The 14,924-nt window shown below is 49.0% G+C and overlaps 2 protein-coding genes across 2 annotated transcripts; both read right to left on the reverse strand.

Annotated features, from left to right (window-relative positions):
- Positions 1 to 6,740: 6,740 nt before the first annotated feature.
- LOC136552467 (aspartic proteinase nepenthesin-1-like) lies at positions 6,741 to 8,166 on the reverse strand. The gene is made up of 2 exons (XM_066544037.1): positions 8,129 to 8,166; positions 6,741 to 8,097 (listed from the first exon to the last, which is right to left on the reverse strand). The coding sequence occupies exons 1-2, from the start codon at positions 8,164 to 8,166 to the stop codon at positions 6,741 to 6,743; spliced, it is 1,395 nt and encodes a 464-aa protein (XP_066400134.1).
- Positions 8,167 to 11,871: 3,705 nt separating this feature from the next.
- On the reverse strand, positions 11,872 to 13,585 carry LOC136552468 (aspartic proteinase nepenthesin-1-like). The gene has a single exon (XM_066544038.1). It carries the CDS (start codon positions 13,549 to 13,551, stop codon positions 12,226 to 12,228), a length of 1,326 nt encoding a protein of 441 aa, XP_066400135.1. The 5' UTR covers positions 13,552 to 13,585; the 3' UTR covers positions 11,872 to 12,225.
- Positions 13,586 to 14,924: the final 1,339 nt, after the last annotated feature.

Consider the following 14,924-nt stretch of genomic DNA (forward strand, 5'->3'; position numbering starts at 1 on the left):
CTGACTCGTCTGCTGCAGCCCCACCGACCGACCCTTAGGTTTTGGTGTTTGACACCAAAGGGGGAGAGGGTTTGAGTATGTAGTCTCAGGGGGAGCAAGTTTTAGGGGGAGCTAGTTATATAGTATTAGCTTATTATATACATTTGGAGTTTAATTTGTGTGATACACTATTACTTATGCATTTGTGTGTTTACTTTCATGCATACTATTATATATATGTGATAGTGCTATCTACGTGATTGTGATATTTGACATGTGTGATTTCTACTTTGTATTATCTCTATGTCATATCACTTGTGTTATGCTCATTGGTTTTTGCTTCCGCGTTTATACTTCGAAGCAAATGAGCTTTGTTACTTGTACTCTTGCTTAATTCGTATTCTTTGAGTACATTGTGTTGGCTTGGGTCATATAAGCTTGCCTAACTCTTTTGTTCTTATCAACAAAAGCTTATATGAACCAAGCCCTTCAAAAACCTCACTCCTTAACATACTCGAGGTGGTATTGTCATCAATCACCAAAAAAGGGGAGATTGAAAGCATCTAGGCCCCTAAGTGGATTTTGGTGATTAATGTCAATACAAGATTACTATGACTAACGTGTGTTTTGTAGAGGCAATTAAGTTAGGTCATGGTAATGGAGATTGGTTGGGCAATCAAGGTTGTCATGCCCCTACGATGGAAATCGTTTTGGTTTTCAAAGGATGGACGACAAGGTTAAGGATAACTAGTTTTAAGTGTCAATTGAAGTTGGAGAGACACTTAGAGTAGTTTAGGACTTTGTTTTTCCTTTGGCTGTACTATGAAGGGGTGTATGAACGGGTAGCTTGACCTAGTTGAGTCTAGTGAGTTAGGTGTGGTACACACTTGTTAAAACTAGCTCTAGGTAGCTCCTATGAATGCCTAAGATCCTTTGGAGCAAACTTCATTCATATATGATCGAGAGTTGGAAGTGAATGGAGGGTCAAATACTGACCGGACGCTGGCTCCGGTGCGACCGGACGCTGGCCGCAGGGTCCGGTCAGTTCATTTGACCGTGAAGATCAAGTCTGGTGTGACCGGATGCTGGAAGGTCGTGTGATCGGACGTTGAGGGCCAGCGTCCGGTCAACTCTAGTAAGGGTCCAGACTTGAGAAAGTGTGACCGGACGTGTCCGGTCAGTGGTGACCGGACCCTGAGTATCCAGCGTCCGGTCGTTTACAGTAAGCATCCAAGAGCGACCGAACGCATCCGGTCGGTACTGACCGGACCCTGACAGCGTCCGGTCATCACTTGAAAACTGTTCGCGGGTTGAACTGACCTGAGCGTCTGGTCAAAACGATCGGAGCGTCCGGTCACCCCGCAGAAGCTCATAACGGTTCGTTTTTCAGGCTGCCTTATAAATAGAAGCTCCACTCGTGAGTGGAGCCACTTTTGTTCATTCCAACAGCTGAGAAACACGTTTGTGAGTGCCAAGAAGAGCAAGGTCCTAGTGAGGTGTTTGTGATTTGAGAATCCAAGAGTGAAACCTCATTAGTGAATCAAGAGTAGACAAGTGTGCATCCATCTTCTCATTAGGCTTCGCGTGGTCAAGTGAGAGTTCGTGCTTGTTACTCTTGGTGATCGCCATCACCTAGACGGCTTGGTGGTGATTGGGAGCTTGGTGATCACCTGGCGAAGCTTGTGGGTGACCCAACTCAAGTTGTGAGCGGCTTTGGGTGATTCGCCGCGACGGAGTGTCGAAGAATCAACCCGTAGAGAGCACTTGATCCTTGCGCGGATCAAGGGGGAGCTACACCCTTGCGCGGGTGCTCCAACGAGGACTAGTGGGGAGTGGCGACTCTCCGATACCTCGGCAAAACATTGCCGCGTTCCTTTCTCTCCCTATTTACTTTGAGCATTTACTTTGAGTATTTACTTTGAGCAATTCAATACTTGTTTTACATTCATAGAATTGCTATGCTAGAGTAAGTTTGGAACATAGGGTGCAAGTCATTTGTGCGTTGATTTGATAGAAACACTTTTCTAGGCGCAAGGGGTTAATTGGGCTATCCGTAGGATTTGATTATTGCAAGAAAATTTAGAATTAGCCCAATTCACCCCCTCTTGGGCATCTTGATCCTTTCAGTGGCAAAGAAGACTGCAAAGCGAGCTGTAAGTGTGGCAAAGGGTAGAGCGTACGAGGATCTTTACCATTATTTGAGTACGAAGGAAGAAGAGAAGGATATTTATAGGATGGCTAGGGTTCATGAGAGAAAGATAAAGGACTTCAACCAAGTTAAGTACACTAAGGATGAAAGGAAGTATCTCTTGGTGAAGGAGGATGAGATCTGACATCGACGGCAAGAGTATTTTGACAAATTGTTCAATGGTGAGAATACGAACACAACCTTTCAGTTGGATGACTCTTTTGATGACACCAATAGGTACTTTGTGCGGAGAATCTAAGAATCTAAGGTCAGAGAGGTGTTGAAAAAGATGAAAGGAGGTAAGGCGATGGGACCGGATGGTATCCCAATCGAGGTGTGGAGATGCCTCGGGGACATAGCTATAGTATGGCTAACCAAGTTGTTCAACCATATTTTTCGATCGAACAAGATGCCTGACGAGTGGATGAGAAGTATATTGGTACCAATCTACAAGAATAAAGGAGATATTCAAAGTTGTACTAATTACCGGAGAATTAAGTTGATGAGCCATACTATGAAGCTATGGGAGAGAGTTATCGAGCATCGCTTGAGAGCAATAACGCGGGTCTCTATGAACCAATTTGGTTTCACTACCGGGAACGCGAGCTTTGCCATGTGCCTAGGGCACATGGCAAAGCCACGAATACACTCGGCAAACCCTTTGCCGAGTGTAACACTCGGTAAAGGGCACTCGGCAAAAAATTCATCGGCAAACTCACTTTGCCGAGTGTTTTTCGTCGGGCACTCGACAAAGACGTTGTCGAGTGCCCAAAAAACACTCGGCAAACATTTTTCGCAAGAAATAAAAAAACAAATTGCCACCGACCGCTGCCCACCACGGCCACCACGCCGCCACGCCCGCTGCCCCACGCCGGACGCCGCCACGCCACCCACGCCATGCGCCCACCATAGCCACCACGCCACCAAGCCCCACGCTGGACGTGGCCCGCCACAACGCCACCACGCACCTGTCATGCCGCACGCCACCCGCCACGCCGCACGCCACCCGCCAGATCCGAGAGAGGGGAGGGGCGGCCGCCGGGACGCCGTCGGATCCAGGGAAGGAGTGGAGGGGGCGGTGCCGGGGAGAAGGGGAGGGGGCGGTGGCGAGGGGAGGGGCCACCGCCAGATCCGGCTGGGAGGGGAGGGGCCGCCGTCGAATCTAGGGAAGGAGTGGAGGGGGCGGCGCCGGGGAGAAGGGGAGGGGGCGACGGCCAGGGGAAGGAGGGGTGGTCGAGCTGCCGGATCTGGGCAGGAGGGGAGGGGCCGTCGATGGGGAGAAGGGGAGGGGGCGTGTGGACACGGCGTGGGGGAGAAGGGGACGGGACTGTGGCCGGGGGAAGGAGGGGTGGCCGGGCAGCCGGGAGGGGAGGGGCCACCGGCGGGGAGAAGGGGAGGGGGCATGCGGACGCGGCGCGGAGAAGGGGAGGGGGGGTGCGGACGCGGCGCGGGGAGAAGGGGAGGGCGCGTGCGCTGGGGCCGGTTAAATTTTTTTCCTTTGCCGAGTGTCCTTGATCTGGGCACTCGGCAAAGTTTTTTTTCATTTTTTTTCTTCCCCTTCTTTCTCAGGAAAAAATATTTTTTTCCTTTGCCGAGTGTCCTAGATCTGGGCACTCGGCAAAGTTTTTTTATTTCTTTTCTTCTTTCCCAGAAAAAAAGATTTTCTTTCTTTGCCGAGTGTCCTGGATCTAGACACTCGGCAAAGTTTTTTTTTATTTTTTTCTTCTCCTTCTTTTCCAGAAAAAAAGATTTTACTTCTTTGCTGAGTGTAAAAAAAACACTCGGCAAACAAACACTCGGCAAACCCCATATTTGCCGAGTGTTTTTTTTACACCCGGCAAACCTCGTATTTACCGAGTATTTTTTCCGGAGTGTTTTTAGCGCAACACTCGGCAAAGATCTTGTTTGCCAAGTGCCCGAGAGAATACACTCGGCAAACATAAAAACATTCGGCAAATTTGACGTTTCCGGTAGTGTTTCATGCCCGGAAGATCAACCATGGAAGCCATTTTCTTAATAAGATAAGTTATGGAGCGGTATAAGAAGAAGAAGGACCTACACATGGTTTTTATTGACTTGGAGAAGGCTTATGATAAAATACCAAGAAATGTTATATGGTGGGCTTTGGATAAACATAAAGTCCCAATGAAGTATGTCGGGCTCATTAAGGACATGTACAACAATGTTGTGACTAGTGTTCAAACAAGTGATGGAGACACGGATAACTTTTCGATTAGGATAGGACTACATCAAGGGTCAGCTTTGAGCCCTTATTTGTTTGCCTTAGTGATGGATGAGGTCACAGGAGATATACAATGGGACATCCCTTGGTGTATGCTTTTCGTGGACGATGTAGTGCTAGTTGATGAAAGTCGGACATGAGTGAATCAGAAATTAGAGTTATGGCGGGAGACTTTGGAGTCTAAAGGTTTTAGACTCAGTAGAACTAAAACTGAGTATATGAGATGTGACTTCGACACTTCTACTCGGGAGAAGGAAGATATTAATTTGGAAGGTCAAGTAGTGTCTAGGAAGGATACCTTTCGATATTTAGGATCAATGCTACATAGAGATGAGGATATTGATAAAGATGTTAGCCATAGAATCAAAGCAGGGTGGATTAAATGGCGCCAAGCATTTGGTTTCCTATGTTACAAAAGGGTACCACAGAAGCTAAAAGGCAAGTTTTACAGGACGGCGATTAGATCTGCTATGTTGTATGGTGCAGAATGTTGGCCTACGAAAAGACGACTTGTTCAACAGATAAGTGTCACGGAAATGCGTTGGATTTGCGGTCATACAAGAAGGAATCGAGTTCAGAACGATGATATACGTGATAGATTAGGGGTAGCATAAATTGAAGAAAAGCTTGTCCAACACTGGTTGAGATGGTTTAGATATGTCAAACGGAGACCTCCAGAGGCACCGTTGCGTAGTGGAATCCTAAGCCAAGATAGTAACGTGAAGAGAGGCAGAGGAAGACTGAAGTTGATTTGGGTAGAGACAATAAAATGAGACTTGAAATGATGGAATATACCCAAAGACTTAGCCTTAGATAGGAGTGCTCGGGAAACAACTATTTACGTGCCTGAACCTTGATTGTTTCTGCTGGGTTTCAACTCTAGCCTACCCCAACTTATTTGGGACTTAAAGGCTTGTTGTTATTGTTGTTATATATGCTCAACCCCTCCAACTTTTTTTTTTCTAGATCCACCACCGCGTGGAATGGATTGATTTATCACCATTAATTTCTTAAAATCTAATAATTAGTTTATGCATGAGGTGTGAGTTATTCCACTATAATTCATAGGCTGATGTCATTATGCACCACCTGATATAACAACACAGCCTAAATGGCTTCGTTCGCTTGTCTTAAAAATGGCTTGTTCGGCTTCTTTTTCCAGTCGAAACAGTGTTTTTCTCTCACAACAATTCAGCCGGAACAGTGTTTTTCAGCCAGTTTCAGCTAAGTTTCAGATCAGTGAACGGGGCCAATATCTCTTATGTATCGTAGGAATATGTCTTGCGTGGTGCAACCAGACTTTCCCAGGCTCATGCCATTTGGTACTCGAAGAGACCAGACTTTCCCAGGCTCATGCCATTTGGTACTCGAAGAGACTATGTCACATGGGCCAGAAATGTTGAGAGTTATTTAGTGCAGAATAATCTCAGCGACACAATTGTCTCAGGCTCAAGTGCAGTAATATGCTCGAACGGGATCCACTTGTTATATGACAATCTTTGAAGGATCACTTTGATAGGATGAAGGCGGTAGAGCTACCAGGAGCGAAGCTGGACTGGGACAGCCTGCATTTCGGCAATTTTGACTCTGTGACTGCATATGATTCGGCTCTGCGACGCATAGTCTCTCAGCTGAAGCTCTGTGACAAAGAAATCACAGATGAAGAAATGATCGAGAAGACTTTGTCTACCTTCCCGCCAAGTCAGCGTATCCGCCATCAGCTGCATAGGAATAGGATGGCAAACTATGGCAAATACTCGGAGCTGATTTTCGCGTTATTGCAGGAGGAGAGACAGGAGGAGAGAGACCGTCAGGAGCTCATGAGAAATCAAAATGTCAAACCAGCCCAGAGGGTGTCTTTCAAAAGGAAGAGAAGACGGGGTCAGAGTGGGAGGTTGAATTGAGTGGCATATCGTCGCTTAGCCCGGGACCTGTTAAGAACTATATCTTTTGGTCGTCTGTCCATGTCAGACCTACGTATTCTTCAGTCTCATTCATGTAATTGTTAAGCCACATTTGGAATGCTAACAATTCTGAACAAATCTCAGTTTTCAATAATTCAAGGGTATGCTAAGTCAGATCAATGTATGCTACTTCAGTCATCGATTCCATGTTTGCTTGTCAAAACTCAAAACCCATATATCGATTGTCTCGTTCATGTATTTTTCAAGCCACATTTGGACTATTCAGTTAAGAATTCTGAACAAATTCCAGTTTCCAAAAATGGAATTAGAGTGTTTGGTTAACAGTTCACTGTATAAAAAATCGTGAATCCTATGCACACATATATATTAGTAACTGTATATATATACAACTATGGTATTGGTATCGTCAAAGAGTGCTGCACTTGGCCGGAGCAAACGACAGCATCTCCTTCCGGACGTCGTAGAGGATGTGCATGTTCTGCTGCTGGTAGTTTCCGAACGTGCTCATGGCGCCGTCCGTCTGGTTCCGCATGGCCAGGCACCACACGCCGGATCCCGAGATCATGTAGCTGTCCGCGGGGAGCACCATGTCCGCGCCGTCAAAGTGGAGCGTCATGCTCGGCATGGCCGGTGGCGCCGACGTTGGAGTCGGCAGCGCGTAGCACAGGTCGAGCCCCGTGGAGTCCGACCCGTCGGTCGTGGGCAGCGTCACCAGGGACTGCACCGCGGCGCGGACCTGCTGGTACGCGGCGTTTACCAGCGAGGTGATGGTCGTGCCGGAGTCGATGATGAGGCCGCCTGTGCCGTCGGCTTTCAGGGAGAAGGCGTTTGGCGAGATGGACAGCGCCTTCGCGCCGAGGGATATGCCGGTCAGGTTGAGGTAGTAGTAGGTGCTCATGGGCGCCTTGGCCGGGCTAGCGACGAACGGTGTGGAGCGGACGCCGGTGCCGTTGAGCGCCGCCGACGGGCCGAGGAGGAGCGTGCTGGTGCTGTTAGTGTCCTGGAACGGCGTGAGGCAGTAGGAGAACCTGCCGGCGCCGAGCTGCGACACGAGCGACAGGCTGCCCCTGCCCAAGCCGACGAGCCCCGCCGAGCCGTTCCAGTCGCTGCTGCTGGCGTTGCTGCAGCCGAAGGCGATGCCGGGGACGCGGGCCTGGTCGGCGGCCGCCGAGCCGAAGGTGAAGGTCTCGGAGCCCTGCACGCCCGCCGTCCACCCGGTGCCGTACGTCTGGTTGTACATGCAGGCGCACCCGGGCGGCGGCGCCGCCCCCGCCAGCGCCCCCGCGCACATGCTCAGGGAGCTGTTGCACGGGAGCACGCCGAACGTGGTGGAGCTCGCCGGGTTGTACAGCGGCGCCGGCTGCGCGAAGCACTGGGCGCCGCAGGGCGCGCACTGCGTCCAGATGAGGTCGCTGCCCGTGTCGGCGATGGCCTGGTACGACAGCGGCGGCGTGCCGATGGCTAGCGTCATCAGGTACTCCCCGCCGTTGGGCAGGTCCTTGCGGGTTCGCGCGGACACCGTGGTGCGCCCGCCGTCGGACTCGGACTCTGCGAGCTCGCGGCCGAAAAACCGGGACTGCTGCCGGTGCATGTCGCGGCGCAGTGCGTCGCGCACGAACTCGGGCGCGGTAATGTCGGGGTCGGAATGGATGCGGGTGAGCCCGACGCGGACGCTGCTGGCGCCGGAGGCAAGCGTCGCGCAGACCACCAGGAAGACGAGCACGGCGAGCGACGCCATTTGTGATGTCGATGACAACATTGATCTAGTGATGACAAGCTAGGAGCATGCAAGACGTGGTGGCTGGAATGATTATGCAAGAATGGAATGGCATCGAGAAATGTGAGCATCATATAAGGTGATCATGGATGACCTGTGGCTTGCTTGATCTAAGCTAGGCTCTAAGGCTCTAATACCTGGTCAGAGCCGCCATCTTGTGCTGGTCTCAGTTGGTGAGTTGCCTGGAAGAGATGGAACAGTCTGCAGCTCTAGCAATTGTTGTCGTGCTCACGCCAAGAAGGTGTCGCCTACGGTTGTATAGGCGCTGAATTTTTAAGGGATTAGGTGACCTATTTGTTCGGCGTGCGGGCAATAAGTGTTCAAACATGGTTCTACTAAATTGAACGGGGCCTGTGGTCGTTGGATAATTGTTAGGCACTTTTTGAGGAAGCAGCAGCAGCCGTCGTGGTCCAAAAGCAGGTCAGATGCAGGAAATTGACTGAATCAGAAGAACGTAGGCGAAGAACCGTGTGCAGGTATCGACTGCAAATTTTTCCACCTCTGTTGGTACTAACTGAGATCATCAGCAGCAATCGGAACATGGAGATGGAGAGAAAAAAAAAGATGAGGGTTGCAATGAAGTAAGATAAAGTAAAGTAGGATGAATGCTTATTTCTTCAAAGAAAACAGCTGTTTTGGTTTAGTGATTATTTATTTATTTATTTCTAACCCATGTAAATGTACTACTACTACGGTACTACCTGATCCTTCTCCAAACATTACCATTGACCCTCTTTTTTCATGTCATGGCACGTGTGCTGTGACCACATAGGCTGCCCGCTGTCATGCTGAGGCCAGGCGTGACAAAGTATGGTAGGCGTGACAAATTGAGTTCTATCTCTGAATTAGTTGATCTAAAAAATCTAATGCAACCACATTAGTTGTTCCTGGTGATCTCAACCTAATTTGCTGAGCCAAGGATAAAATTAATGGACGTATCAACATGCAAATGATACATGAGAAACTTCCTGTTAACGTATAACGGAATGGCACGAAGTCTTTTCGATCCCAATACCGATCTACAGGTGATTGCTTATTTGAGTTCTACCACTGCCTATGCTTGGCGATAGAATATGACTTTTATGGAGGCTTCAGATTAAAACGAGGAGATGGAACTATGACACTACCTTAAACAAGATAGTCCCTTGTATTGGGATCAATAGAATGGCCGAGAGCGCACCAAGATCCAAGAATAAATAACATGGATACGCAAGGGTAACACAACCTTCCTTTTTTTCAATTACACGGCAATGCCAGATGGGGAAAAAACATTACATAAGAAGCTAGTGGTGGAGGGAGTGGGAACCCTAAGTAAGTGTAATTTTCATTGGAAAATTTAGTTTTGATCATTTTTTTATACAATTTACATTGGACCCTTGTCAACTATATGGTCCCTGGCTATCCTTACCGAAGATAAAAACCAATGCCATGGAAGGGAGTGGGGCGGATCCAACTGATCGGAGGAAAAATTAAAACAGATAAGGGGTATACATAGAAACCACTGTCTATTTAACCAACTTGTAACTCAATTGGGACATCATTCTATTTGTAACCCTATCCCCGAACTACACTACCTCTCTAATCTAATGCACATGATTCATTGATTACTCATCATCGTCAGAGGTTAAAAAATATCGACAATTGGCACACCAGGTAGGAGAACATTGGGTGCAGATTCGTTTAAATAAGTCGGATGGGTTTCTTCGATAATGGCATTGACGACTTAGCTCTAGGCAGCACCATCACCTTCGGCATAGTATGGACTTCACCGCCGACTTGTTGGGGTAACTTTGCATTGCCCCCACCTTTGTCAGCATCCAGGCTTTCCAATTCAGAAGCCTAGATTTCATGGTAGATGGATTTGCTAAACTCCACCTCTATGATTCATATTTGATTTTTGTTGGCAGAGGAATTGCCACATGCCCTTCCTGAGTACCCCGTCAGGCTCAGGAACACGGCCCCGCACCATCCAAGACGAGCTTCTCCAGATGCATCTACACTTTGTCCCTAACTTCCACTCCATGTTTGTTGGCATGATTAGACCGATGGTGGACGACATCACCAAGTTCGACATCGCTAATTGTAACCATTTTGGGATCCTCGCCAGGTTCTTCGACTACTTCCACATGTAGTTCTGCATCCGATAGTGAAAGCATGACAAGTACCAACCATCTCAGGAGTGCTACATGGCAGACACGGGACACCCCACAACGACTGGAGGGGCCTCAAGAGTACCCCCGTCGGGCTCGGGAACACGGCCCCGCACCATCCAAGATGAGCTTATCCATAAGATGCATCTACACTTTGTCCCTGACTTCCACTCCATGTTTGTTGGCATGATTAGCCTAATGGCAGATGACATCACCGAGTTCAACATCGCTGATCTTACCCACTTCTGGATCCTTGGCAATTTCTTCGGCTACTCCACCTGTAGTTCCGCCTAAGATAATGAAAGCATGAGAAGCTACCAGCCGTCTCAGGAGTGATACATGGTGGACACCCCCACAATGACTGGAGGGCCCTCAAGAGTACCATGAGTACCTCCGTGGACAGTTCAAATGCCTCAGGGATCAACAAGCGTACCTTGAAATGGAGAGGCGCCAACTTGTTGAGGAACAAGCAAGAATTAGATTATCATAGTTTTGCTTAGGGTGAAGGTTATCGAAGTTTACTGTACATAGAGGAGGGAATATGTTTGAATGGGCACTACTCAAGATAAGAAGGTGCATTGATGTGGATTTACAATGGTCATGCCACTGTTGTAGAGAATGCCGCCGAGGAACATTTTATCGAGAGGGATGATGCAAGAGGGTTTTAGAGAAAAGGTTATGACCAAGACATCCAAGGATGGTGATATGTTGGGTAGGCTCATGTCACGAGCTCAGCAGTGTTGGAGTTTGACCAAATTAATAGGACGGGCTAGTCCATGCAACTGAGCTCTAAACACCCCTGATAAACAGTACCAAAACTATTATTTACTTAATGGAGATTAAGTTGAGTAAGGAGGCCATGGTTCATCTTGGCCTCAACCAAGATCCACACCTGGGCTTGGGCTTCTCGGGCTGACCTAAGGTAGAAGGCATGTTTTGCAAGGATTTAACAAAAGGTTTAATAAGATTGGATTTTTTGGGTCATTACACAGGTATTACTTTAGATACAATTTTATATTTCAACTAAAACATTATGACATTTATATTGATAGTATTGTTATACTATTTTCTTTTATAAAAAAGTACCACTACACATGTAATTCTTGATAAGACAATTCAATATCTTGAGCCACGAAGGAGGTTAGTGCACACCAAAATTGACTATGATCTCCCAAGTTTTTGAGATTTGTCTTAATTATAATATTCTCGTAATTATAAGACCTAGGCCCAGTTTTAGATCTCACTCTAAACTATATGCTATCTTGAGCATTGTGGTGCATCCTTAAACGAGAGTTTTGATAAACAGTACAATATGCACAAGAGTTTGAATTTAAATTTGAGAACAAAAAATTGCAGAAACAAGGTATCAACTAAATTCATCTGGGAGGCACACGTAAGTGCTCAGCAGAGAGAGAGAGAGAGAGAGAGAGAGGAAAAATATGGACATGGATGAAATAACATATATAATAGGTGATAAGTTTATTACAAAAAAATTGGATAGAGGTTATAAAGTATTTTGTTTCTTGTAGGTATTGAAAATGAATTTGTGATGCTTATATGCTCCTGAGAAGTGCATTTCAAATGAAGAATAAAACCCTGACAAAAAAATGAAGTACATCGATCCCAAAGGAAAAAAAAATATCTCCTGCTTTATTTACAACACAACTCTAGTAAACGCCCTAAAAATTCCTTTTCCTAAAACAAAAAATAAATATCAAACTAAACCACAACTAGACTGTCACAAGGGAAATAGAACTGCGCCCAGCCGACAAGTCAATGCTATATGTATCTATTGCTTGTGGTAGTCTAGTTCGAATTTCAGCATTTGAATTGGAATAGGATTTCCATAAAAAAATTGAAACAGATTTCTTGACGGCCCATTATTACATATATAACAAAACTCAAAAGAAAAAATCATCATGAAACCTATGCACACACATGTTTGCAGTTCTGTAAAGCTCTGATCAGAGCGTGCTGCACTTGGCCGGAGCAAACGACAATGTCTCCTGCCCAACGTCGTAGAGGATGTGCATGTTCTGCTGCTGGTAGTTGCCGAGAATGCTTAACCCGCCGTCGGTCTGGTTCTGCATGGCCAGGCACCACAAGCCGGAGTCCGACATCATGTAGCTCTCCGCCGGGAGCACCATGTCCGCGCCGTCGAAGTGGAGCGTCATGCTCGGCATGGCCGGCGGCGACGACGTTGAGGACGGCAGCTCGAAGCACAGGTCGAGCCCCGTGGCTGCCGACCCGTCTGTCGTGGCCAGCGTCACCAGGGAGACGACCGCGGCGCGGACCTGCTGGTACGCCGTGTTTCCCAGTAATGTGATGGTGGTGCCAGAGTCGATGATGAAGCCGCCGGTGCCGTCTGCCTTCAGCGAGAGGGCGTTGGGCGGGATGGACAGTGCCGTCGTGCCGAGGGATATGCCGGTGAGGTTGAGATAGTAGTAGGTGCTCATGGGCGCACTGGAAGGGCTGGCGACGAAAGGCGTGGAGCTGACGCCGGTGTCGTTGAGCGACGCCGACGGCCCGAGGAGGAGCGTGCTGGTGCTGTTGGTGTCCTGGTACGGCGTGAGGCAGTAGGAGAACTTGGGGACGCCGAGCTGGGAGACGAGCGACAGGCTCCCCCTGCCCAGCCCGACGAGGCCGGACGCCGACGAGGTGTTGAAGCCGCCGCTCGCGTTGCTGCATCCGAAGGCGATGCCCGGGACGCGGGCCTGGTTAGCCGGCGTGGACGACCCGAACGTGAACGTCTCGGACCCCTCGAAGACATACGTCCACCCGCTGCCGTACGTCTGGTTGTACATGCAGACGCACCCAGGCGGCGGCGCCGCCCCCGCCAGCGCCGCCGCGCACCTGCTCAGGGAGCTGTTGCACGGGAGCACGCCGAAGGTGGTGGAGCTGGACGGGTTGTACAGCGGCGTCGGCTGCTGGAAGCACTGGGAGCTGCAGGGCGCGCACTGCGTCCAGATGAGGTCGCTACCCGTGTCGGCGATGGCCTGGTACGACTGCGGCGGCGTGCCGATGGCCAGCGTCATCAGGTACTCCCCGGCGGTGGGCGCGATCTGGGTCGGCGCGGACACCGTGCCGTCGGACGACGCGGCTAGCTGCCGGGCGTTGTGCCGGTGCATGTCGCGGCGCAGGGCGTCGCGGACGAACTGGGACGCGGTCACGCTGGGGTCGGCGTGGATGCGCGTGAGCTCCACGCGGACGGCCGCGGCATCGGAGGCAAGCGCTGCGCAGACGAGGGAAACGAGAATGGCGAGCGAAGCCATTTGCGTCGGTGATGACATGGAATGGAATGATGGAAAGCGAGCTAGAAGCTGCAGGAGACCAGGAGTATACAAGAATGGCGTTGGAACGTTCGCGTTTATAAGCTGGTGAGATCATGCTCGGCGTCGTGGCGGCTAGCTCTAGCACGACGGTAATGTTGACCTGGTCAGAGCACGGCATCTTTGTGCCGGTATGATTTGGTGAATGAATTTGCCTGGAAGAGCCGAAGCAGTTTGCGACTCGGCTTTACATTGTCCTGCGGCCATCGTTGTCACTCTCAACATCAACACGGTTTCATGGGCGTTGAATTTCAAAGGGATTAGCCGATTAGGAGCGGTATTTGGTCGCCATCCAGGCCAAAAAAAGTTAGGACGCCCCCTTGGAAGAAAGCTCTGTACGCCCAGATGAACCTATCGGGGACGACATCAGGACGCGGTCACAAATTCTCCACGAATTTGAACGTGATCAGGACGTGCCTGAAATATTATCCCTCTCCCACTGTCGTTGTGAAGGGCTTCCTTGATCGCTCACCGACCAGCTCCCGGCCCGCCCACGGATTAGCGGTCCCAAGCGTAACACCTGGACGGTGAATCAAATGCGCGCAGAGGCACGTACCAACAGAATCTCCCCTTCCGCCCCCGCACCGACCTAGCTTGCCCTTTCTGCGTTTCCTTCTAAATCGCACCATGACAGTAAATTCCGAAATTTTCAATATATCCCATTTATCGGTTGGGCCCGAAATTTTTACTCTATCACCCAAAATTTTTAGAATTTCAAATTTTGTCTACCCAAATAGACAACAAAGCTCACCCAATGCTCTATTCTTAATCAATGTTTCATTTTCTCTCCTCTTCTCTTCAAGGTTCAAGTTGCCACCACCGTAACACACTTGCGTGCTCCAGCCGCGTCGCTGCCCTCCAAGTTGAATGGGCAATTGATAATATGGTTTTATTTAGTTTTTTATGTTAAATGCATTAGAAATGATCTATGTGTTTTCCTGAACAAAATGTGCTATTTTTTGTTTAAAAAAATTCTATCACCGATAGAATTCCAATATATCCTATATTTATGTTTATCCGTGACCACCTAGATTTAAAAAAATATCGGTAGAGTAAACCTTGAATCGCACACGCTCAACCTGTCAACCAAGTGAGAAGCGACAGCCGAACCATTGGAACAGCCTCTCCACGCACTAGCTGTTTGCCAGTCTCGCTAGCCGTTTCCTCCTACTCAAACAGCACCGTCGGATTCTACTTCTCGATCACGCTGCTCGCCTGCCCCTCCTCCTGCTCTTCCTCGCGGCCCGCGGCTCACGTACGGCGCACGTGGATGGACTCGTCCAAGCCCGCGGTGCATGAGGACCGTGGATTGGTGCAGCGGCCACCGGAGCTAC

The sequence above is a fragment of the Miscanthus floridulus genome, chromosome 4 (genome assembly GCF_019320115.1).
Source record: "Miscanthus floridulus cultivar M001 chromosome 4, ASM1932011v1, whole genome shotgun sequence".
NCBI classification, from domain to species: Eukaryota; Viridiplantae; Streptophyta; class Magnoliopsida; order Poales; family Poaceae; genus Miscanthus; species Miscanthus floridulus.

What these genes read in the sequence shown, in the direction of transcription:
- LOC136552467 (XM_066544037.1), bottom strand. Translation starts at nt 8,166, where the DNA reads ATGCCATTCCATTCTTGCATAATCATTCCAGCCACCAC. An exon ending in ATAATCATTCCAGCCACCAC is followed by an intron (nt 8,098 to 8,128) that starts GTCTTGCATGCT and finishes TGTCATCACTAG; the next exon opens with ATCAATGTTGTCATCGACAT.
- LOC136552468 (XM_066544038.1), bottom strand. Translation starts at nt 13,551, where the DNA reads ATGTCATCACCGACGCAAATGGCTTCGCTCGCCATTCTCGTTTCCCTC.